General features: G+C 44.3%; 1 protein-coding gene across 1 annotated transcript; it reads right to left on the bottom strand.

Moving 5' to 3' along the window:
* Positions 1–2,106: 2,106 nt before the first annotated feature.
* On the bottom strand, positions 2,107–15,240 carry LOC136587637 (all-trans-retinol 13,14-reductase-like). The gene is made up of 11 exons (XM_066586343.1): positions 15,072–15,240; positions 13,690–13,872; positions 13,285–13,514; positions 12,437–12,632; positions 9,129–9,323; positions 8,676–8,795; positions 8,368–8,506; positions 7,363–7,472; positions 5,505–5,671; positions 4,765–4,924; positions 2,107–2,252 (listed from the first exon to the last, which is right to left on the bottom strand). Exons 1-11 carry the CDS (start codon positions 15,238–15,240, stop codon positions 2,107–2,109), a joined length of 1,815 nt encoding a protein of 604 aa, XP_066442440.1.
* Between the last annotated feature and the right edge of the window lie 4,628 nt (positions 15,241–19,868).

Genomic DNA, 19,868 nt, shown 5'->3' with positions numbered 1-19,868 from the left:
ATTAGACGCTAATTTAGGGCAAAAACCTGATAAGGAGAACAAAAAAAAGACCCGTATATATTTTATTTACTGGCGACAGATATGGCTAACGCACCTCATCTGTTCTTCCTGCAGGCCGCTGTTTATCTGCATGTTAATCGTGTTCTCGGTCCTATGCCTCTGTGGTATCTGCAACAATGTTTGTCGCTTCCGAACTCGATCTACACATTCGTCATCACGAGACACGCCTCTTACAAACATAGGCGCACCGCCACCGTACGACGAGGTAAGTGACAGAGGGTCTTATAGCAACACTCCAATCCTGGACAGACAGATGGCCGCACCGCTGCTCGGACTACCTGATGTTCATTGTGCATAGTATGTATTGGTAGTTCACGACCGCCTTCACATTTACGCTGGAACTTCCGTTCGGACGATGCGCTACCGATCCGGCAAAAAATACCGGAAGAAATAGCGGTGCAGGCTGAGCTTCTTCGTCCGGTATAATGCCGGGCAGCTGAGCGGAAACCAAACGGACCCCATTATAGTCAATGGAGACAGTTCGGGGCAGTTTAGTTCCGACATAAGATGGATCCGTTTGGCTAGGGGATTCACCCTTTTCTGCTCCCCAAACCAAGCCGGAACCTCCGACACAGATGTGAAAGCAGTCTTTAACACTACACGGCCGAGAAAATTGCGCAAGTTTATGCATTTCGAGACACGAATATGAACCCCATGCTTTACCCGGTGCAGGAAAAAAATCTCGGCACATCCTATCTTTGGGCGTTCCCTCAAAACGCCTTACCCACTGTTTTCAATGGGGTTGGAAAAGACATAGCACCGTGGGTGATACGCACACGAGTACGATGCAAGGTTTCCCATTGAAAACAATGGGAACCACTTGCTGATCGCAACTTCCCAGATACCCCCAAATAGTCCCAAGTAAAGGATCCATTGTAGTTCGGTGAAGACTGTATGCTCTTAATCTTGTACATATGGACATATGTCTCGGCACTTAAACCGTTTCCCTATCCGTAGGTTGCAGCCAAGCCGTTCCTGTACCCCCCCACGACCTCCAGTCCTCCATCGTACAGCAGTGTGATACTGAACATGGACCCCGCGCCTCCTGCTATGGGGGTTCAAAGCTGATGATAGAGACACTCAAGAACACTTCTGTTTACTCACCAATGTGACGCAGATGGGAACGAGGGATGTGTGGAGCTATCCATGGAGCTCTACAGGGCGACGGAGAAGACCATGAGGAGGTCATAAAGAGGAACCCAGGGAGCAACCCAGTACTTACTTCTAGCAATGACGAGAGAATCTAGGCGGAGGGGTAATAGTAACGAGTTATGGCCGTGTAAGCCGTAAGAGGAGGAGATATAGGGGGAAGATATATGAAGTAATAGGATGAGATATAGGGGAGGTGATATGGAGTAATAGGGGGAGATATAGGGGTGTCATATGGAGTAATAGGGGGAGATATAAGAGGATGCTATATGAAGTAATAGGATGAGATATAGGGGGGTTATATGGAGTAATAGGAGGAGATATAGGAAAGGTGATATGGAGTAATAGGAGGAGATATAGGGGAAGATATATGATGTAATAGGAGGATATATGGGGGAGGATATATGAAATAATAGGAGGAGATATAGAGGTAGGTTATATGGAGTAATAGGAGGAGATAAGGGGGATATATGGAATAATAGGGGGATATATAGAGGAAGGATATATGGAATTATGGGGTGATATAGGGGGAGGTTATATAGGGTACTAGGAGGAGATAAAGGCTAAGACGTGGTATAAAGAAAAAAAAGAGGAATTGTCTATATGTATTTCATATATGGTTATTTATAAAGAAATATACAATATTTGTATAGAAGGGTACAGAAGTATTATCAGATGATACGTGAAAGAAGATATATCAAGTAATAATATCTTTATTTTGGGCGGCAGGGGCTGTTAATGTGATCCTCACAGACCAAACTTTCTTGTTTTTCTAAGGAAGCTGTTTTCATATTGGAGGCCTGTATATATGTACAGCATGTGAACTCTTGTATTTATTGCGTCATTTATAACTATCATGAACACACAAGAATCTTTTGTATTATAAACATTTCTTCTCTACGAGCGTCTTTGTCTTATCCGCCGTTTAAGCCTCTTCTTCAGCATCAGTAGGTCAATGTACAGGATTTTATTGAGAACAGCAGAAGCACAAAGCAATCCTCCATGTACCGCACCGGCCACTCCACTGCTGAAGACATCCTGCCCTGCAATACAAGGACAACACTCATATAATATCATAGTAATATCCCCCGGTGTGTCACATACACAATATTATGGACCCCGTCTATCTATTACATGATTGACTATTAATTTAAATGTCCAGTATGTAAAACTACATTAGCTGTGCAGTAGCTGAATTGTGTGGTGTAACCTTAGGGTTAGTAGGGGTCACAGTTGTGACCAGGCACCACAGTCTAGGGGGTGTCAACCATGAGTATTTTGAAAAAGTAGTCTCCTCGTTACTTGAGTGCACAGCGCCCCCTGGTGAGTAATGAGGTGACACAGCAACCAGGAGACCGAGAATTGCAAAAATCCTGGTAGCTGTTGGGAAAGTATTTGATGCAACAAAGGGCAGTCAGTGCCATGGGCCTGGCGAGAGAAAGCTGGTCAATGTATGAGGGGGGAAGATTGTGACAAATACTACAGGTCCAAGGCTTGGTATGACGGGAACTGGACACACTGGGGCAAACTTATGTAACTGTCTAAAAGAAAATCTGCCTTTATTGCCAGTAGCAACCAATCACAGTGCAGCTTTTACTTTTCAAGGACAGGATATGAAATGAAAACTGAGCTCTGATTGGTTAATATGGGCACCAAGGACAGGCTCTCTTTTGGACGGTTTCATAAATCTGCCCCAGGGTGTTTAAAGAAGGGTTGAATTTGTTCGATTCTCGTTCGTCAACACACCTTGCTGCCAGCACTGACCATTTCTGACAGGTAGGTCAGCCACCTCAGTTTCCAGCAGCCGACACACAACTAACACCCTTCGGAATTATGGATCGCTTAAAGTGTTCAAGGACAACTAATAAAGTTTTAATTAAGCTTTAGTCTGAAAAGTGTTGGCGGTGCTTAGATAAAAAATATATAAAAAAGAAGATATTTACAAAATTGTAAGGAGCAAATAAAAAATACACACAAAACCATGTAATAAAAGGGATCAAATAATGGAAAATACCAGTCTATGAAGTTGTTTCAAATAGTCCTGGAGCAAGCAGAATGGAATTAGATGGCCTGCATTTAGATGTCACTCTGGGGTCCGACAGTTTGGGGAGGGGAACCTTGGGAAGTTTTAACCCTTTCCAATCCACTGTCTGACGTCTAAAGACATTCTAATTGAAGGCTGTACATCTCCTATGTTAGAAGACGTCCAGCAGGGTATTCTTACTGTATATTACTGGCCGCTCTGTTGTTGGGGGCCTCTCCAGCATGTCCTATACCACAGTACTAGCTCTAACCAGCAGATGGCGCCATTGTATAATGGCAGAACAAGAAAGCCCCCTAGGAAAACCTTTAATCCAAAATTGGATTGCAAGGGATTAAAGCCTTCTTCGAGTCACACCTCTGCCGTCCTTCTTTTTACATCATCGATGAGCGGGCTCAGTATATGCGCAGATCTTCCAGATGGAAACTCAATTTAACATTTCAGCCATATTTCCCTAGGAGGTCCTCCAATAGGTGAGCTATGACTGCCATGTTTCATATCATGAATTTATGTTCAAGTGGGTACCAAACATGATATGCGACAGATGATTAGCTTTTCAGGAATGCGATTCTGTATGTTTACGGGGGTCGTATCATGAGAGGAGTAAATGCTCTGTCTTGGTTCCGAAACATCACCTCAGAGGGTTTCCTTGCTGGTCCTAAAAAAGACCCTTCAAAGACCCCTCTGGTACAGGTATGAGCCACAGTAGAAGGAATATTGATGAGCTCTGCTTGGCAGAAAATACACTTAACCATCTGTCTAGGTCAGCTCAACTTTGCCCAGACCAGAAAGGTGGCAGATTGACACGGTAAGATGGGTGACGGTCTACCAGTATCATTTCATCACAATGGCAACTAGCTATGGCGATGCTTTCTACAAGGCCAGTCTTTGATTTTAGTAAATAAGGGACTTAAAAGGGCTGTCTGCTTTAGGAAATCCATTTACAAACACCCTTCTAAGGCATTCTGAGTTACTGTAGGGTGATCTAACCACCCACTGGTGCCTCCATCAATTAATCGGAAGGAAACTGCCCCATCCTCTTATAAGACCTTGTTCACATATGCATTGCAGCATTTCCTTTTCCTATTCCATCCTTGGAATAAGAAAACAAACTTCTAGTTGGGGATAGAACTGCAACATGATGAAAACAAATGGCAATCGACGGACCCCACTGTAGTCAGTTTGTTTTCGGCATGTTATGGATCCGTTCCCAGCAAGGAGTTTGCTGTTCCCCTTCTGTCATGCTGAGTTTCCTCTTCCCCTTCTGTCATGATGCCTGGCATTTTCTGGTTTGCTGTGCCTTTTTGTCCAGGATTTGGTACTGGATCTCCATCGAGGCTTCAAACGGAGTCCTCAACGCAGATGTGAACAGAGTCTTATCCACATGTTAAATTGTTTGTTTTTGTTAAGACTGTTAATCGTGAAAGTTGTTCTTGTCGAATATAACCACAATATGTCTTGTCAGCCAGAAGCAGATACATACATATGGCTTTTCATGGTGGAACATCTCTTACCCGTCAGGTATAATCCCGGCACTACCGTCTGCGACCTCATTCTGCCGATGATCTCACACTGATATCTGCTGCAGTTCTGCTCGGCACCATACATGGACCCCTTTGGTGCCCTCAGGTAGTATTCATTACTCACTGGGGTGGCAGCTTCCATGTATTCAATCTATAATCAAGACAGATGGAAAAAATAAGTGATCCCATAGCAGTGTGCATTAGGCATAAGCAACCCATATGGCCTATGGAACCATTGTGTGAGGCTATGAGATCTCGATAACCCAAACGCAGGAATTGGTGTCCCACCAGCATCACTCCCAACATCTGAATCCCAACTCATAGGACATGTTTAGTCTCACCTGTGTTTCACCCTAGAATGCCTCCCTAAATGCCCCGAAGTCACATTTTTATGCAAACATATACAAAAGAAGGTCTTCTCTTTGTGACCATGTTCGAGGGATAGTCCAATTCTTCACAAAGTAACATGCATCGTGCTCCAGTCATCTCATTGGCTTTAATTGTTAAAGGAACACTCCATGCAAGTCTGATACACTGTGTTATACCTAGTATTGGCATGAGGGAACATGTATGACAAAGAGATACAAAGGACATCAACTGGAGAATCCCCATGCTATCCTCTGCCCCTTAGGTTGTGCACTAGCATATATCAGTACTGTATATCAGTGTTGCTCAGAAGGTTCCTTATAAGACGCCTCCATTTAGTTCACATATCTGATGTGTGCCTGTACCTTGCCTTGAAGTTGTGGAAATTCCTTTATAGCTCTTTCCACCATATGCTCTGCCAATTGCATCTTCATACCTTGGTACTCGTCACCACGTTGGCGTGGCTTTTGACCACTCCATTGGTGGAACCAATCATAAGGTGCCATGGTCAGTAGAGTCATACATGAATGGCCTGTAGAGGAGGTAATGTAATCTAGGGTTTGTTGAGTGTGATCAAATAATAATTGACATGACATTGGAAAACTAAGCAAACCTCTTCATAAACTTATATTGTTTTCAGAAGTCTTCCGTTCTATTTGCTCCAGAAGGAAGACAATTGAATATAAAGCACTACCTATAGTTTACTTCCCTGTTAGTTAATATCTGACTGCTTTTAAGGGTTGTCTACTGTGGAAATCTCCAGTGGTCAGCTGTAATCAATTTCCCTACAGCTCTATTGAAGGAATAGTAAAGCATTACACAGGTTATTAAAGAAATTGAAAGCTTGTACAGTAGATCTAATGGAGCCCTGCTCATAGCTCTTTACACGACTCCCATAGAGTTTGAATGGCGCGGCACAATGCATGCTTGACTGCTGCTCCTTCCAAAGTCTATCTTGCCATGGTGGTCCACATAGGAGAGGACTCGGGTGCCATTTGCATGATTGGTGGGGCCTCAGTGGTCTGATCCCCACCAATATAACATTTATCACCAATCCAGTGGATAGGTGATGAATTTCTTTTCACTGGAATACCCTTTTAAAGTCTACTCATAACAGTATTTCCGTAGTCTAGCATGGACATTGCAGACCGCAATTTACTGCGTACAGTTCTGGTCACCGGTGCTCAGGAAAGATGTTACAGTACTGGAGGGGGTTCAAAGAAGGGCAACTAAACTAATACATGGAATGACGGGACTGGAATACCCAGAGAGGCATCAAAATTGGGATTATTCACCCTGGAAAAAAGAAGGTTAAGAGGCGACCAAATAACTCTGTATAAGTACATGAGGGGACAATACAAGGATTTCTCCCATGATCTGTTTACACCCAGGACTGCATCGGTAACAAGAGGGCATCGATTACGTTTAGAGGAAAGCAGGTTTCATCACCAACATAGGCCGCCTGCACATGGGCGGAAATCCCGCGGTAGGATTTCCCGCAGGATTTCCGCCGCTCAGAGCCTGCATAGGAATGCGTTAACAAACGCAATCCTATGCAGACGGCCGCGGTTTGGCCACGCAAAACAAGCCGCGGCATGTCTTATTTCTGTGTGGGGCTCGCAGAGCCCTGCACAGAAACGTCACTCACCCGGCCGCCGACTCCGATCTGCGCATGCGCCAGCCGGCACATGAAAGAGCCGGGGCTGCCGGGCGCGGGTGAGTACGCGCTCGTCCCTGCAGGCGCTCGGGTCGGATCCCGCGACGAGAATCCTCGCCACCGGATCCGACCCGCTCGTCGGCAGGCGGCCATAGAAAGGGGTTCTTTACTCTAAGAGCAGTTAAACTGTGGAACTCTCCATAGAGGAGTTTAAAAGGGGACTTGATGTCTTTCTGGAGAGGAAGGATATTATAGGTTATAAATTTTAGGTTAATTGTTAATCCAGGTATACAGGCAGGTAGGAACTATTAGGGGTTGATCCAGGGATTAGTCTGATTGCCATTAGGGAGTCGGGAAGGAATTTTCCTTCCAAAAGGGCTCATTGGCTCCTGCTCTTGGGGTTTTTTGCCTTCCTCTGGATCAACACAGTAGGATAGACAGGCTGGACTAGATGGACATTGTCTTCATTCGGCCTTACGAACTATGTTACTATGTTACTATGACCTTTCCTATATTTCTAGCTACAGTATTGTTTATAAAAAGACATACATTCATATAGTCCTGACCTGGATGCCTCTGACTGTAAGTTGGATCCTTGGCGGATGGAAAAGTGATGAACATCAGGGGTAATTGCTCACATACCTCTTCCCATTCTAAAGGTTGGAATTTCTCCATCCTAAGTAAAAAAATTAACAAAATATTGATACAAACAAATAATCTAATGCTATTCTATCCTTCTTGGGGTGGTCGTGTTTGTAGTTATCTTTCATTTCCATGTTGAAGTGGTGGCTACAGAGATAGCAGATGTCAGGGGAAAATGGACGAGCATATTGGATTTCACCTTGCACAATCCTTTATTCCTGTTACATTCATGCAAGACGCAATACAGCGCCCCTCATGGATGACCACAACACGTCACATCAAAACATAATTAATGGCCACAATGGACCAATACAGACATATAAAAAAATGCGGAGAACACAAGATAGTGTGACTAATGGTAACAAAAATGTGAGGATAGTGATGTTATCCCTAACCAACTTTGGTATGGCAGACCCTGCCTAGAAGCAGGACAATTGCCTTGATAGGGGTATCCCCACATTAGGAACCTAGGGGCCTAGTCTGTGCCTAAATGGAGGATAGGTAAGCAGATGGAAAAAGCAATGTATGTAACTCACTTCCTGATTGCAGCTGCCACGCCACAGCAGTTTCCTGAGAGACAAACCACTGTTTAAGGATCTGGCAGTGGCTTATTCCCCAGTCCCCATTGAAATAAGAATGGATACTTGGCCAATCCAAGCATTCATGTCTACAGGAAAGTAGCAGGAAGATGACTGCCAATTAATTGAGCTTTTGGCCAACAGAAATCAAAAATGGCTTTAAAATATTGTACAGATGTATCAAGCTTGAGATTGTTGCAAAGGATTCCAAAATTTTGGAATAGGAGATGCAAAAGAGATTGGATGATAGGGGTACCACTATATACATCAATCGGACATCATGTCATTGTTATGACTTTTCAGGATTAAGGTTTGTGGTACGAGAAGATGTCAAAATTTATCTTTACTCACAAACTGTTGAGGTCACTTTCCGAGTAGATCCAGAGGTTGGTAGACTTTAGCCCCAGCTCATCACTTGCCCCACATATGCCTACAAAGACTAAAAAGCAACCCATCCCATATTGCAGACTAGACAGGAGGGAATCCACTTCTAGTGAGGAAGAGAAGAACAGATGGCTGATGATGACTATGTAAACATTTTTTCGAAGACAGTTATAAGAACATTTCTCTAGACTCGTAGGTCAAACGTTTTCAATATTCTGCAATTTTTCCTTGATGTCAGAAACATTACATGTACATTCAACATGGTCACAACTTACCTGGTGTGTTTCGAACCTCAGGAGGTAGTAGGTGCTCATAGGTGTTGAAGATTCCTGCATCAGATATGACTACAGGAGCATAAATACATATCTCCTTGTCTTTTTTCTGTACAGCCACCCCTAATGAGAAGATGAAGATGCAAGCTATTTAGTGTTTACGTCCATAAGTTCTATATTCAGCATTGAGTGCTAGATAACCTGATTATATTAACACTTCATTGTAAAACATATAGAAGTATGGTGACGCATGGTATCATTGGCGGTTAATGGTGGGTTCAAGTTCCAACTATAGTGTTGGGTAGTTTCATCTAGACCTAGAAGCATCAATCCACTCCACTGCCTACAGGCTTTGTTACCAGGTATATTGTACTTGCATCATATTCTTAATCCATCCTTTTGGGTGCTCCACTACTGATGCCCAACTTCATGTCTTTATTGGAGCTCATTGCTCACCTGTGGCTCTACCATTGTTTAACAAGATCCGTTTAACGGGGGCCCTTACAAGCACCATTCCTCCAGCGCGCTCTATAACAGGAATCATATGGAAGGCAATTTCACTGCTCCCTCCTCGAGGATACCAAGCTCCTCTTTTGTAGTGATGAAGAAGAAGGGCATTGATCATGAAGCTGGAATCATTGGGAGGGACTCCTGGAAAAGAAAGTAAGAATTTTATGTTAGATGGCGAATTTATAAGGCTCGGTTAGGAAAGTGAAAAATTGAGTACATCACACTATTAGACATATCTATCTGATATTCTGTCTAGTAAATATCTACTTGATACTCTTTCTATTAAATCAAGGATACCACTATAAGGAACCTAAGGAAAAAGAACTGAAGACAAGGAGAACATGCAAATCCTTCATGGGAACCATGGGACATGAGTGTAGTAAACCTGATGGAAGGGGTACTCTGAAAAGGGGGTGATTAATTGAGGTTGGAGGTCATCTAGTACCTATCAGAGACTTCAGCATGGGGACAACCTCTTTGGCGGGTTTGGTGATTTCTCCTTCCTTTTCCATTCAGATTATGCACCTCATAGTCATGTAGTCTTACCCTGTGCCCTCCATACCACAAAACAACTACTTTGAAGAACCATCCAAAAGTCCAGCAACTTAAGTCAAGTTCCTAGCATCTTTCTCATTAATGTTGAGCAAATTGAAAGAGTTGAATCTTGTTTCGAGTAGAACTTTGCTAAAAGTTTGGTGAACTTGAATCTCAGGCAGTTTGTCTCAGCCAAACCCACTACTACTGACTTAGTACCATGATTTGGGAACCCTTGCTTATTTGCTTCTTAACTGGTAATAATAGAGATTATGCCATGAGTAGCAACTTGGGGATTCCCTGTGTGAAAGTCCATACCCCCTTGTGTGAGTTAAACACCCCGAAACAGCTGTCTGTGCATGAAATCTGGCTTGGCTTTCAATTCCTAGACATTGTTACAAGGCTTGTATAAAGAGTCATGGTCCAATTATCAGGCATGATTGTTCACCCAAATGTTCATTCACCCGGGGGAAAGGGATAAAAAGCAGTTTGTTCATTAGCAAGCAATATAATGCTCATGGATTGGTTATACATCTCCCAGTATGAAAGAGTTGATGTGCAGTCAACCAATGACGGCTCTATGTCGTAGTAACGATCATTCGTCCCCATACCAGAGATTCTCGGACCATGTAAAAGAAATCTAAATGAGCATCGATTGATATGCTTTGTTGATTGACTCATGTTACACCAGTGGCCTCTGTAAAAGGACTTGTCAATGACCTGGTGCATCCGCGTCCCCAGACGACCATTCTTACAATAATACACTTTGCACAGTTTTTGTACTTTGGAATACAGGTCATGCGGCTTGTTCATTAATTAGTTTATCAGACATGTAATCAGCACATCAATAAACTAATTACAGAGAGTTAATGGATTACTCAAAAGAGAAATCCAGGCAAAATAGAAGCTGAAATACCGTAGGTGTTAAAGACTAGAGTCAGTTTCTCAGAAATACAAGACACCCCGCCAAGCAAGGATATAGTTATAGGAGATGCAGAGATAGCCGTTGCATGTAGGCTATGTTGCCTCAAGGGGCTTAAAATCCCATCTTGTCACTTAAGTAGACAACAGAATTATAAGTACCAAGTGATGGTGGTTGGGGGGCTTTTACAAATTTTGTACTGAGGTACAAGAGCCTTAAAGGAGATGTCCCGCGCCGAAACGGGTTTTTTTTTTAAACCCCCCCCCCCGTTCGGCGCGAGACAACCCCGATGCAGGGGTTAAAAAACCCACCCGCACAGCGCTTACCTGAATCCCGGCGGTCCGGCGTCTTCATACTCACCTGCTGAAGATGGCCGCCGGGATCCTCTGCCTCCGTGGACCGCAGCTCTTCTGTGCGGTCCATTGCCGATTCCAGCCTCCTGATTGGCTGGAATCGGCACGTGACGGGGCGGAGCTACACGGAGCCCCATAGAGAACAGGAGAAGACCCGGACTGCGCAAGCGCGGCTAATTTGGCCATCGGAGGGCGAAAATTAGTCGGCACCATGGAGACGAGGACGCCAGCAACGGAGCAGGTAAGTATAAAACTTTTTATAACTTCTGTATGGCTCATAATTAATGCACAATGTACATTACAAAGTGCATTATTATGGCCATGCAGAAGTGTATAGACCCACTTGCTGCCTCGGGACAACCCCTTTAAGTTAAGCCTTGGCATGCTGTAGACTACTATGGTAATGTCCGAGTGATGCCCCCTGGATGTACTATAGCTCATATACTCTGTATTCCCGTTCATTAAACTGTATGCAACTGATGGGTTCACTTTAAGAGTTGATACTATCTATTAACTTATCATTTGGTCCTCTGACAAATTTGTACTTGCCCTTGGATTCAAGGTACAAAGTCTCATTTCTAGATTTCACTAATTGCTTTATCAGTCACCTCATCCGAAGACTGATAAACTAATTATTAAGAGTTGATTACAACAAAGGTCAACTGCGGCCATGCATGAGTTGATGGATAAAACAAGGAATGCAGCAGATACACGATAAGGAGTAATTAATAAGTCACCCAAAAGTTGAGTTCTGTTATAGATCTCAACTTTTTTAGTGATGAAGGCAGGACAGCCCAAGGAGCCATAGGGAGGTACAAGTGTCACTATGTCACTAGCATAGCAAGAAGAGTTGGGGAAATGTGGAGTTGGGGACTCTAAAGGCGGCATGGCAGGAAAAGTTGTAGGATAGGGATTAGAGGACAGAGCAACAGGTGGAGTGACAAGGTCATTACTCAATTGTGATAAGAAGGAACCAACCAAGATACTGTGTTTTGTGCGAGGCTGAATTGTAAAACGATACTCCTGCTAATAGCAGTTCATTGATGGACCATGGAGAGCTCACCGCCAGCTGCAAGGCACGGTGAACTTGCCTGAGGAGCGACATTTGCTATGTGGCAGGTCCCCAAGATGTGCTGGGCTTAGGCAGTGACAAAGGCTGGAGATAGGCATGTCAACTGCCTTGTGGGACGATCCTTGTGGTTGGGCATGGCTGACCTGGTTCAATGTTTGAGAGCTGAGGGCAGGCAAGTGGGTAATATCATATGTGTGGTACGGTGATTGGTCTTGCTTCCCTACATTGTGGTGCACAAAATGTATTGGCGTGCTCTTTTATGGGGGAGGGGGGGGGTAAAACAGTGGATGAGCCTCTAGAAGTTATCGTAGGCCTAGCCTTATTGAATTCAATGTTATGGCAACAATATACCAGGCTGGATAGTCTCACTAACCATAGAAAAGGTAGCTGAACATGGTCTGCAGCTCTTTATTGCTAGTTAGTCTTCCCACCACATCCTGGTGACTGGACTCTGCTAGGTGGAAAACTGGAGACAGTCGGTGAAGAAGGCCAGACTTAAGGAGAAACAGGGCTAAATAGTGAGGTATCATCTTCAGCATTGCCAGCAATGGCACATGACGAGCCACCTTCTGTAGATGTACAAAATACATAAAACTTAGTAAACTGCTAAAAAGACTTCATTAGGTTAATTCTAAGCCATTTATGGACCTCATTGTGGAGCTCAATGGTTGCATCAATGGTTGGGTTAATGATGGCCAAAACATTACATGTATCATGTGAAAAAGATAGTGGACCACTGGCAAGATCCAACAAGATCACACTCTAGGTGCTGGTTCATGCCAACACAACCCTACATGCTGTGAGACTTCTGTTCTGAAGCTTGTGCCTATTGGAATAACCCTTGAACCAGTTCTACATTGTTTGCTAAAGTTGTATCTCCAGATTGAAGGAGCCCCAATAAGTTTTCAAGGATCTGGGAAAACCTGTTCCCCACCCTCCAAAGACATGTTAGGTCTATCTTTATGGCAATGGACAAGTGAAACATGATATGTGAGTAGATGTGGGAGCCTCCTACATTGGTTGATATCAGCTAGGAAACATCCATTGGCGCTCAATGCCCTGGCACAATGAAAAGTAAACATTTCAGGGTAACCATTGAAATCTATAGTTTTGAGCACCTTGCTCCTTAGCAGAGAGATACATTCAAGCATCTGCTGTACAATCTACTATATTAAGAAAGAGTGACACATTAAAATTCAATGTAACATCAACAGTCCTCACCTTCATCAATGTGACAAATTTGTCAATGGCTTCCTCTTCTCCTGGAAACTGATTTTTTAGGGAATCTGGAAATTCCTGCTTTCCTGCATAAAGTCGATACACTTTATGGCCTATGATGATCGAGTCATATTGATCTCCCAGACGATTCCACTGAAGTTGTCCATCCGTCAACTGGTCCATGATCACCCTAAACATTCCTCCTTCATGCATCTGTCCGACATAGTGGAGACCTATCCAATTGCAGACAGCGTTGGCAACTGTATGCTTGATGTACCATAAAATCCTAAATGAATCTTATTAGAAGTCAACAGCAGACTCAAAAAGTTGAGGCCCTTCAGCCATTTTGGAACTAGATACAACACATAGACATAAGTTTCCCACTGTTTAGTTCATTGAGATACTTACCCACATCAAACTCATACCCATGCTCTTGGAATGTGTGACAACTGCCTCCTGCTTGATCATGTTGCTCCAAGACAAGGACTCTCTTTCCAGCCTTCGCGAGAGCAGCAGCTGCTGCAAGTCCTCCAACACCGCTTCCAATAACAAGGGCATCCAAGTTAGGTGGGATTTTGTCCTGGGAGAATCCTGCACTAGACAAAGGAGAGAACCAAATATATAGATATACTATGAATTAACCAATGGTAGGGCGAGGGGTTTTGGAGCCTAATGTAATGTTGTCTTCATAAACTCATCTGTAACACGTCTGGAAAAAAGGCCCTTTTACATGACTTGTTCCTCTGAATGTCATTGGCATGATTGTTGGGTCTTGTGAGAGGGTCAATAATGAACCAATGAACAACGACGTGGCCCCATTGACATCTGCATCACAGACTCCATTCAGAGCCTCGGGCACAGATCAAGCATAAATACCCAGATGAAATAGCACTAAGAAAATGCGGGTCAGGATACCTTCAAGCAGACGGACCCCATTATAGTCAATGAGGTATGTTCAGCGCTGCTCAGGTTCAGCATGTGCCTTATCTGGCAGTTCTGGTATTTTCGTTGTTGCACCAAATTTATGAGGAGTTGCATGTTATGAGCTGGTGTTGATTAGTACTATAATTTATGCCAGCTTCAGGTGCAAATTCTAGTAACTTTGTGTGGCTTTAGAGGCTTCCCCTTTGTCTAAACTCATTTTTTAGAAAAGTGGCAAGAGCAGCGTAAAAATGGAAAACGGCACACATTTTGGTGCTGAATTCTGAAAAGGCATACAGAAATTCTGTTGTCTTTGCTTCAAACAGTATTGTTGCTAACTCCTTGTGTGTGCTGGCCCTTTAAGTAGTTCCAGACATAATTGCATCCCCAATTACATGTCCAGCTATTCCTGAACACATCCTTGAATTTCCTCGAGGTTATGCATAATTTGTTTGATGTCCATTGCTATAGGATCCTCTTGACCTCTATCACTGGTGCTGTGTGTTATGCTCCACCCCTGAAGAGCAGCTCCCACCCTAGCAGACTCAAATTTTTCATGTATTACAAAAGTCTACTTGGATGCTGTTTCGCTCAACAAAGTCAGCTATCCGAGAGATGGATCTGCGACAATCATCAGATTGCAGCAGCAAGTACAATCTGCAAGATGTCTGCGATCAGAGACCCCCTTCACGGACAAATAATTCCTCTATTGTTACTGAGGTCCATCTCAGACCTACGATTATCACACTACATACTATATATCATCTCATTTTATACTATAATTTACATCACAACTATATACACATAACAAGACTACAGGAATATGAATGTGTTACCCTTATGTTGCACTGATATTGGATGTCACTTACCTTGTTTAAGAACCTTGTCTCTAGTCTTCTTGTCGGTGACTAGAGGTCTTGGGGGCTGAATACATTCTTCCGTAAAGAGACTCCCCCATCCATAATATAGTCGAAAGTAGAAACAGAGCAACACAATAGATAAGAAGAAAGGAATCAGGAGGATCCATAATACATACATCGATGGGGGGCGATATGTGATAGCGACAAGAGAAACTGGAAAGTCTACTTAGCAGATAGATAGATAGATAGATATGAGATAGATAGATAGATAGATAGATATGAGATAGATAGATAGATAGATAGATAGATAGATAGATATGAGATAGATAGATAGATAGATAGATAGATAGAATATTATAGACACATATTAGTCGGTTGTATGGGCATCCACAGTACACAGCCGGCAGATACAGGCGTCCTGCACACACAGTAGTGAATGGAATAAATCTACTACTAGAGGTTTCGGAATTACTGTACACGGTACAAAGGTTCCTTGTTATCACAGTAACCCCAAGAGAAAGCAGTGCAAGGCCAATCCCTGTTATAGAAACTCCTAATCCGCAAATAACATCCTTGTCACTTGTATGAACTGCCGCATCAAGTGCATTCATAGACATACTGTATAATAGTACCAGCGATAGTCTCCAAATAATAGTATCACATGATACCTAAGCAGTAAGCTTCTCTCAACAGAACGAACAATAGAGACACCAACTAATCAAAATGTGCTGATAATCTACACATCAATATTAACATTTAACAACAGATATGTTAATTAGGGTACAAAAATGATGTATAAAAATCGATAAAGAAGAGAAACCCAGACACCAAAAGTTGAATTCATGAATGGGTGAGTGAGAGCTGCCTCTGATTGGTGAGGGCTGTGACCAATCAGAGGCAGTCCATTCAGCAGATGGGGATTTTAAATCCCCGCCTGCTGAATACTACACAGAGCAGTTCAGGAGAACTGCTGGCCGGACGTGGCTGAACTCCGTCTGCAGGGAAAAGGTGAGTATATATATATTTTTTGTATTTTACACATTTTAGGATGTTTTTCAGGGAAGGGCTTATATTTTTAAGCCCTTCCTGAAAATTAATCCCGCGCTCGCCGGCAGCCCATTGCTTTCAATGTAGCCGGCTGTATTGCCGGCTCCATTGAATTCAATGGGCGAACATCGTTCTCCTCTGCCACAGCTGTGCCACAGCTGTGGCACAGCTGTGGCAGAGGATAGTGGGTAGTGCGGGGCGGTTTCACTGAAAACGCTGCTAGGTGCAGCTTTTTCAGCGAATCGTCGGCCCCGGTCACGCGATTTGCGGATGCGCATCCGTTATGTGATCCGCAAATCACAGGAAAAAATGCCCGTGTGACCGAGGCCTAAGGCCTCTTTCACATGAGCGTATATCAGCTGCCGTTTTCATGGCTGGCCGATATACGCTACGATCTGATGCATTGCATTCCAATGCATCAGATCACATGGTCATATTCCCGTGGCGTGAAAGCGCCCGGCTGGGCCAATATAGCGCTGAGCACTTTCACGCCAGCCCGCAAAGATAGTCCTGGAACAATTTTTTGGGCCAGAATACGTCGGTCGCTGCATGGGCTCCTATGGGAGCCAATGACATCGGCTGGAGAAGGGAGGGAGTTTAGCAGCGTGACTGCTATACTCCCTCCCCTTTCTCTCCTCCTCTCTGCCCCTCCAGCTGTTTGCAATAGGAGGGGGAGGGGTGGGCTAAACTCCACCCCACCCCATTGTTGGCTGCGGACAAGGGGCAGGAGCTTAGCTCCACCCTGCCCCGCCCCCTCCCATTGCAAACAGGCAGACGGGAGGAGAGAGGAGGTGAGCCGGCGAGGGGGAGTGAGGGGAGGCCCAACGGTATTGCGGGCTCAGCGTGTATGCGCCGGGGCCTGAGCCGTCTGATCGAGCACACAAACGTTAGATTTGTGTGCCTGTTTACGCATTTTTACGGCGCTGGCAGAAGCATGTAAAAACGCCTACAGCAGTGTGAAAAAGCCCTTAGGGTATTTTTACACTAGCGATCGCGATATTGCGATAAAGACAGTAGGGCTTTCTAATGTCCAAAAAGCATCACATGAAAATCGCAAGTTCGTGCTTTGCAATGCCATAAAACAAAGGCTCCATAAAGAAACATGGGCGATAAAAAAGAGCAAAATGCAGAAAGTTAGGACATGCCATGATTTTTTTTTCACGCAACATCGCATGAGTGAAAACATCGCAAATGTGAAAGAAACCATTGAAAAGCATGAGTTTCATAATTCTGTAATTTCATGCGCTCTCCTATCGCGTGAAAATTGAACAGTTTTATCACCTCTTGAAACCAACCTTAGAACAGATCAACATGGCAATATGCGAATTTGCATGCGCCTGAGCGAGGTGTATTTGCGGAGTGAACTATGCTTTATTGCACACGCATCAGTATAGTTTACTGTACTTTTCCGTGCACGAAGCATGTTTTTTTTGCGCACAGGGCACAACCACTCCCCGGTTTAAATGAATAATTAGCCTAATAAGGTACAGATGTGTTCTTTTCCCAGCGGAATTGCGCTACTTTTCACGCATCCCCTTGCATATTCTGCACCCACATAGACTTCTATAGGCACTTCTATGCTCAGAAATGTAGAGCATGCTGAGTATTTTTTCATACACACTAATCCGCCCGTGTGCATCTGCCCTTACTGTCCAAATGACACTGCCAGCCAAACCAAGCATATACTAGTAACAGTAATAGTGTCCACACTGATGCCAGCCACAATGCCCATATGCAGGGGCGTAACTAAAGGCTCAGGGGCCCTGATGCAAAAGGTGAGCTGGGGCCCCCCTCTATCTGTATCTGTACCCGTACCCATACCTAAACCATGTTGCACAGAGGCATAACTTGAAGCTTCTGGGCCCCAATGCAAAACTTGTAACTATAATGCTTTATTGATAGTACCGGGCTCCCTATATGGAGAAGAGAGGCCTTATGGGCCCCCTGAGGGTCCTGGGCCCAGGTGCAACCGCATCCCCTGCACCGTCTATAGTTACACCCCTGCCCATATGACAGGCAGTGACGTCCACATAACGGTGCCAGGCTCACTGCCCATAGTACCGAATATAGCTGCCGCATTATATTGGCCACATATCTTATAGCTGTTCCAAGTGCTCAAACTGCTCCCTTCAGAGCTAGACAAGCAAACAGTCGCTTGGCGACAAATTACTATATGACGTGCATCTCCACGAATAGACGAGCATATAGCGGATAACTACCTCAATACAGGAAAGGGCACATTATACCCTTTTAGAAACTCGTATGGCTCAACCACATGACACGACGTACACTGGAGATTACCGAGATAAGTCCCTCTGAGCCAAATTCCTCTCCGTGCGGAAAGTATGTGCCTGTCTTCTCTCTGGCACATAGTGCAAACCTGTAGCACTCACCCGCGAGCCGCACATCATCTAGCTCTATGTAAGGGCTCGTTCAGTGTGCATAATGCACGCTTCTAAGGGAACCAATGGGTTCCTATAGAAGCGTTCATATGTGTGGAATTTGAAGCAAAAAAAGGGTGAGCCTAAAAATGATAGGGCATGCACATCTTTGGTGCGCGTTTTGCAGGAGTTTCCATTGACTCCTATAGAAGCAGGAGTTAATGGAAACTCCTGCGCAGGGAATAGCTTTCCCGCTGCTTACAGCAGGACATTTAAAAGGTGCTTCGGGCCAGAAGCACCTTTCAAATGTCCCCCTGTTAACTCCTTAGTCCCCGTGGGGACAGGGGACTCCCCAAGGGTTCCCTTAGTCCCCGCGGGGAGTCCCCTCATCACTGAACACTGTGACAGCACCGTCACAGCTGTGGCAGAGGAGTACACTGCTATCCCATTGTTTTCAATGGGGTTGGCGCTGCTGTCGCCCCATTGAAAGCAATGGGATGAAGGCAACCTCCGTAGGGATTTTTGGGAAAGGGCTTGAAATATAAGCCCTACTCTGAAAATAACTCTCAGCTGCATGAAAAAATAATAAAAAAAATATACATCACCTAAAAGCACTGTCCAGTAGCTCCAGCGCTTGTTCTCTTCCCGGCACTGTTCTTCATTTCTTCTGGCCGGGATTGAAAAATCCCCACCTCCTGGAAACTCTGCCTTTGATTAGCTGAGTGCAGGGACCAATCACAGCCATTCAACCATTGACTCGACCACTCAAAATAAGCCAGAAACGCCCTCCCTCTGGGGCTTGTCTCAGCTCAGCTCCAGCTACATAATTTATGACAATGAACTGCCTAAATTACCTTAACTCTTTAGTTCCCTATCCTGACTACCTCTTCTTATTAAATGAAGTCCAGCATACCTGCCCATTTCTAAATAAGCTTGCAGTATGAACAGTGTTCTTGACTTGCAAGGAAGTACTCACACACTCTAATGCCACCTTATTTCACTACACATAGATGCGAGGCGATGCATTTTTAAGCAAAAACACATCGTACTCGCATCCAGAATCGCAGGTTTACAAGCGCTATATAGATCCAAGTTTCTTGAACCAATATCACATTCGCCTGTGTGAATACCGCCTCATGCAGACAAAAAAACCTTTATCATAAGGACCCTCAACAACATGCTGATCACTGGGTGTCCTGCACAGCGTGAATCAGTACTCCTGCAGGACCTACACAGGAGAAAAAAAGCATGGGCTGCCATGGGTGTATACACCATAGAGGCGCATCATGCAGCTACAATGGAGACCTGTAGAAAGGGGGGCCCAATGATGTTTGGTTCCACCCCCTTTTCTACTGGGCGGCTGGAACAAGTGCAAGAC

The sequence above is a fragment of the Eleutherodactylus coqui genome, chromosome 13 (genome assembly GCF_035609145.1).
Source record: "Eleutherodactylus coqui strain aEleCoq1 chromosome 13, aEleCoq1.hap1, whole genome shotgun sequence".
In the NCBI taxonomy this organism is placed as follows: domain Eukaryota; kingdom Metazoa; phylum Chordata; class Amphibia; order Anura; family Eleutherodactylidae; genus Eleutherodactylus; species Eleutherodactylus coqui.
This window is presented reverse-complemented; position numbering and strand designations above follow the sequence as displayed.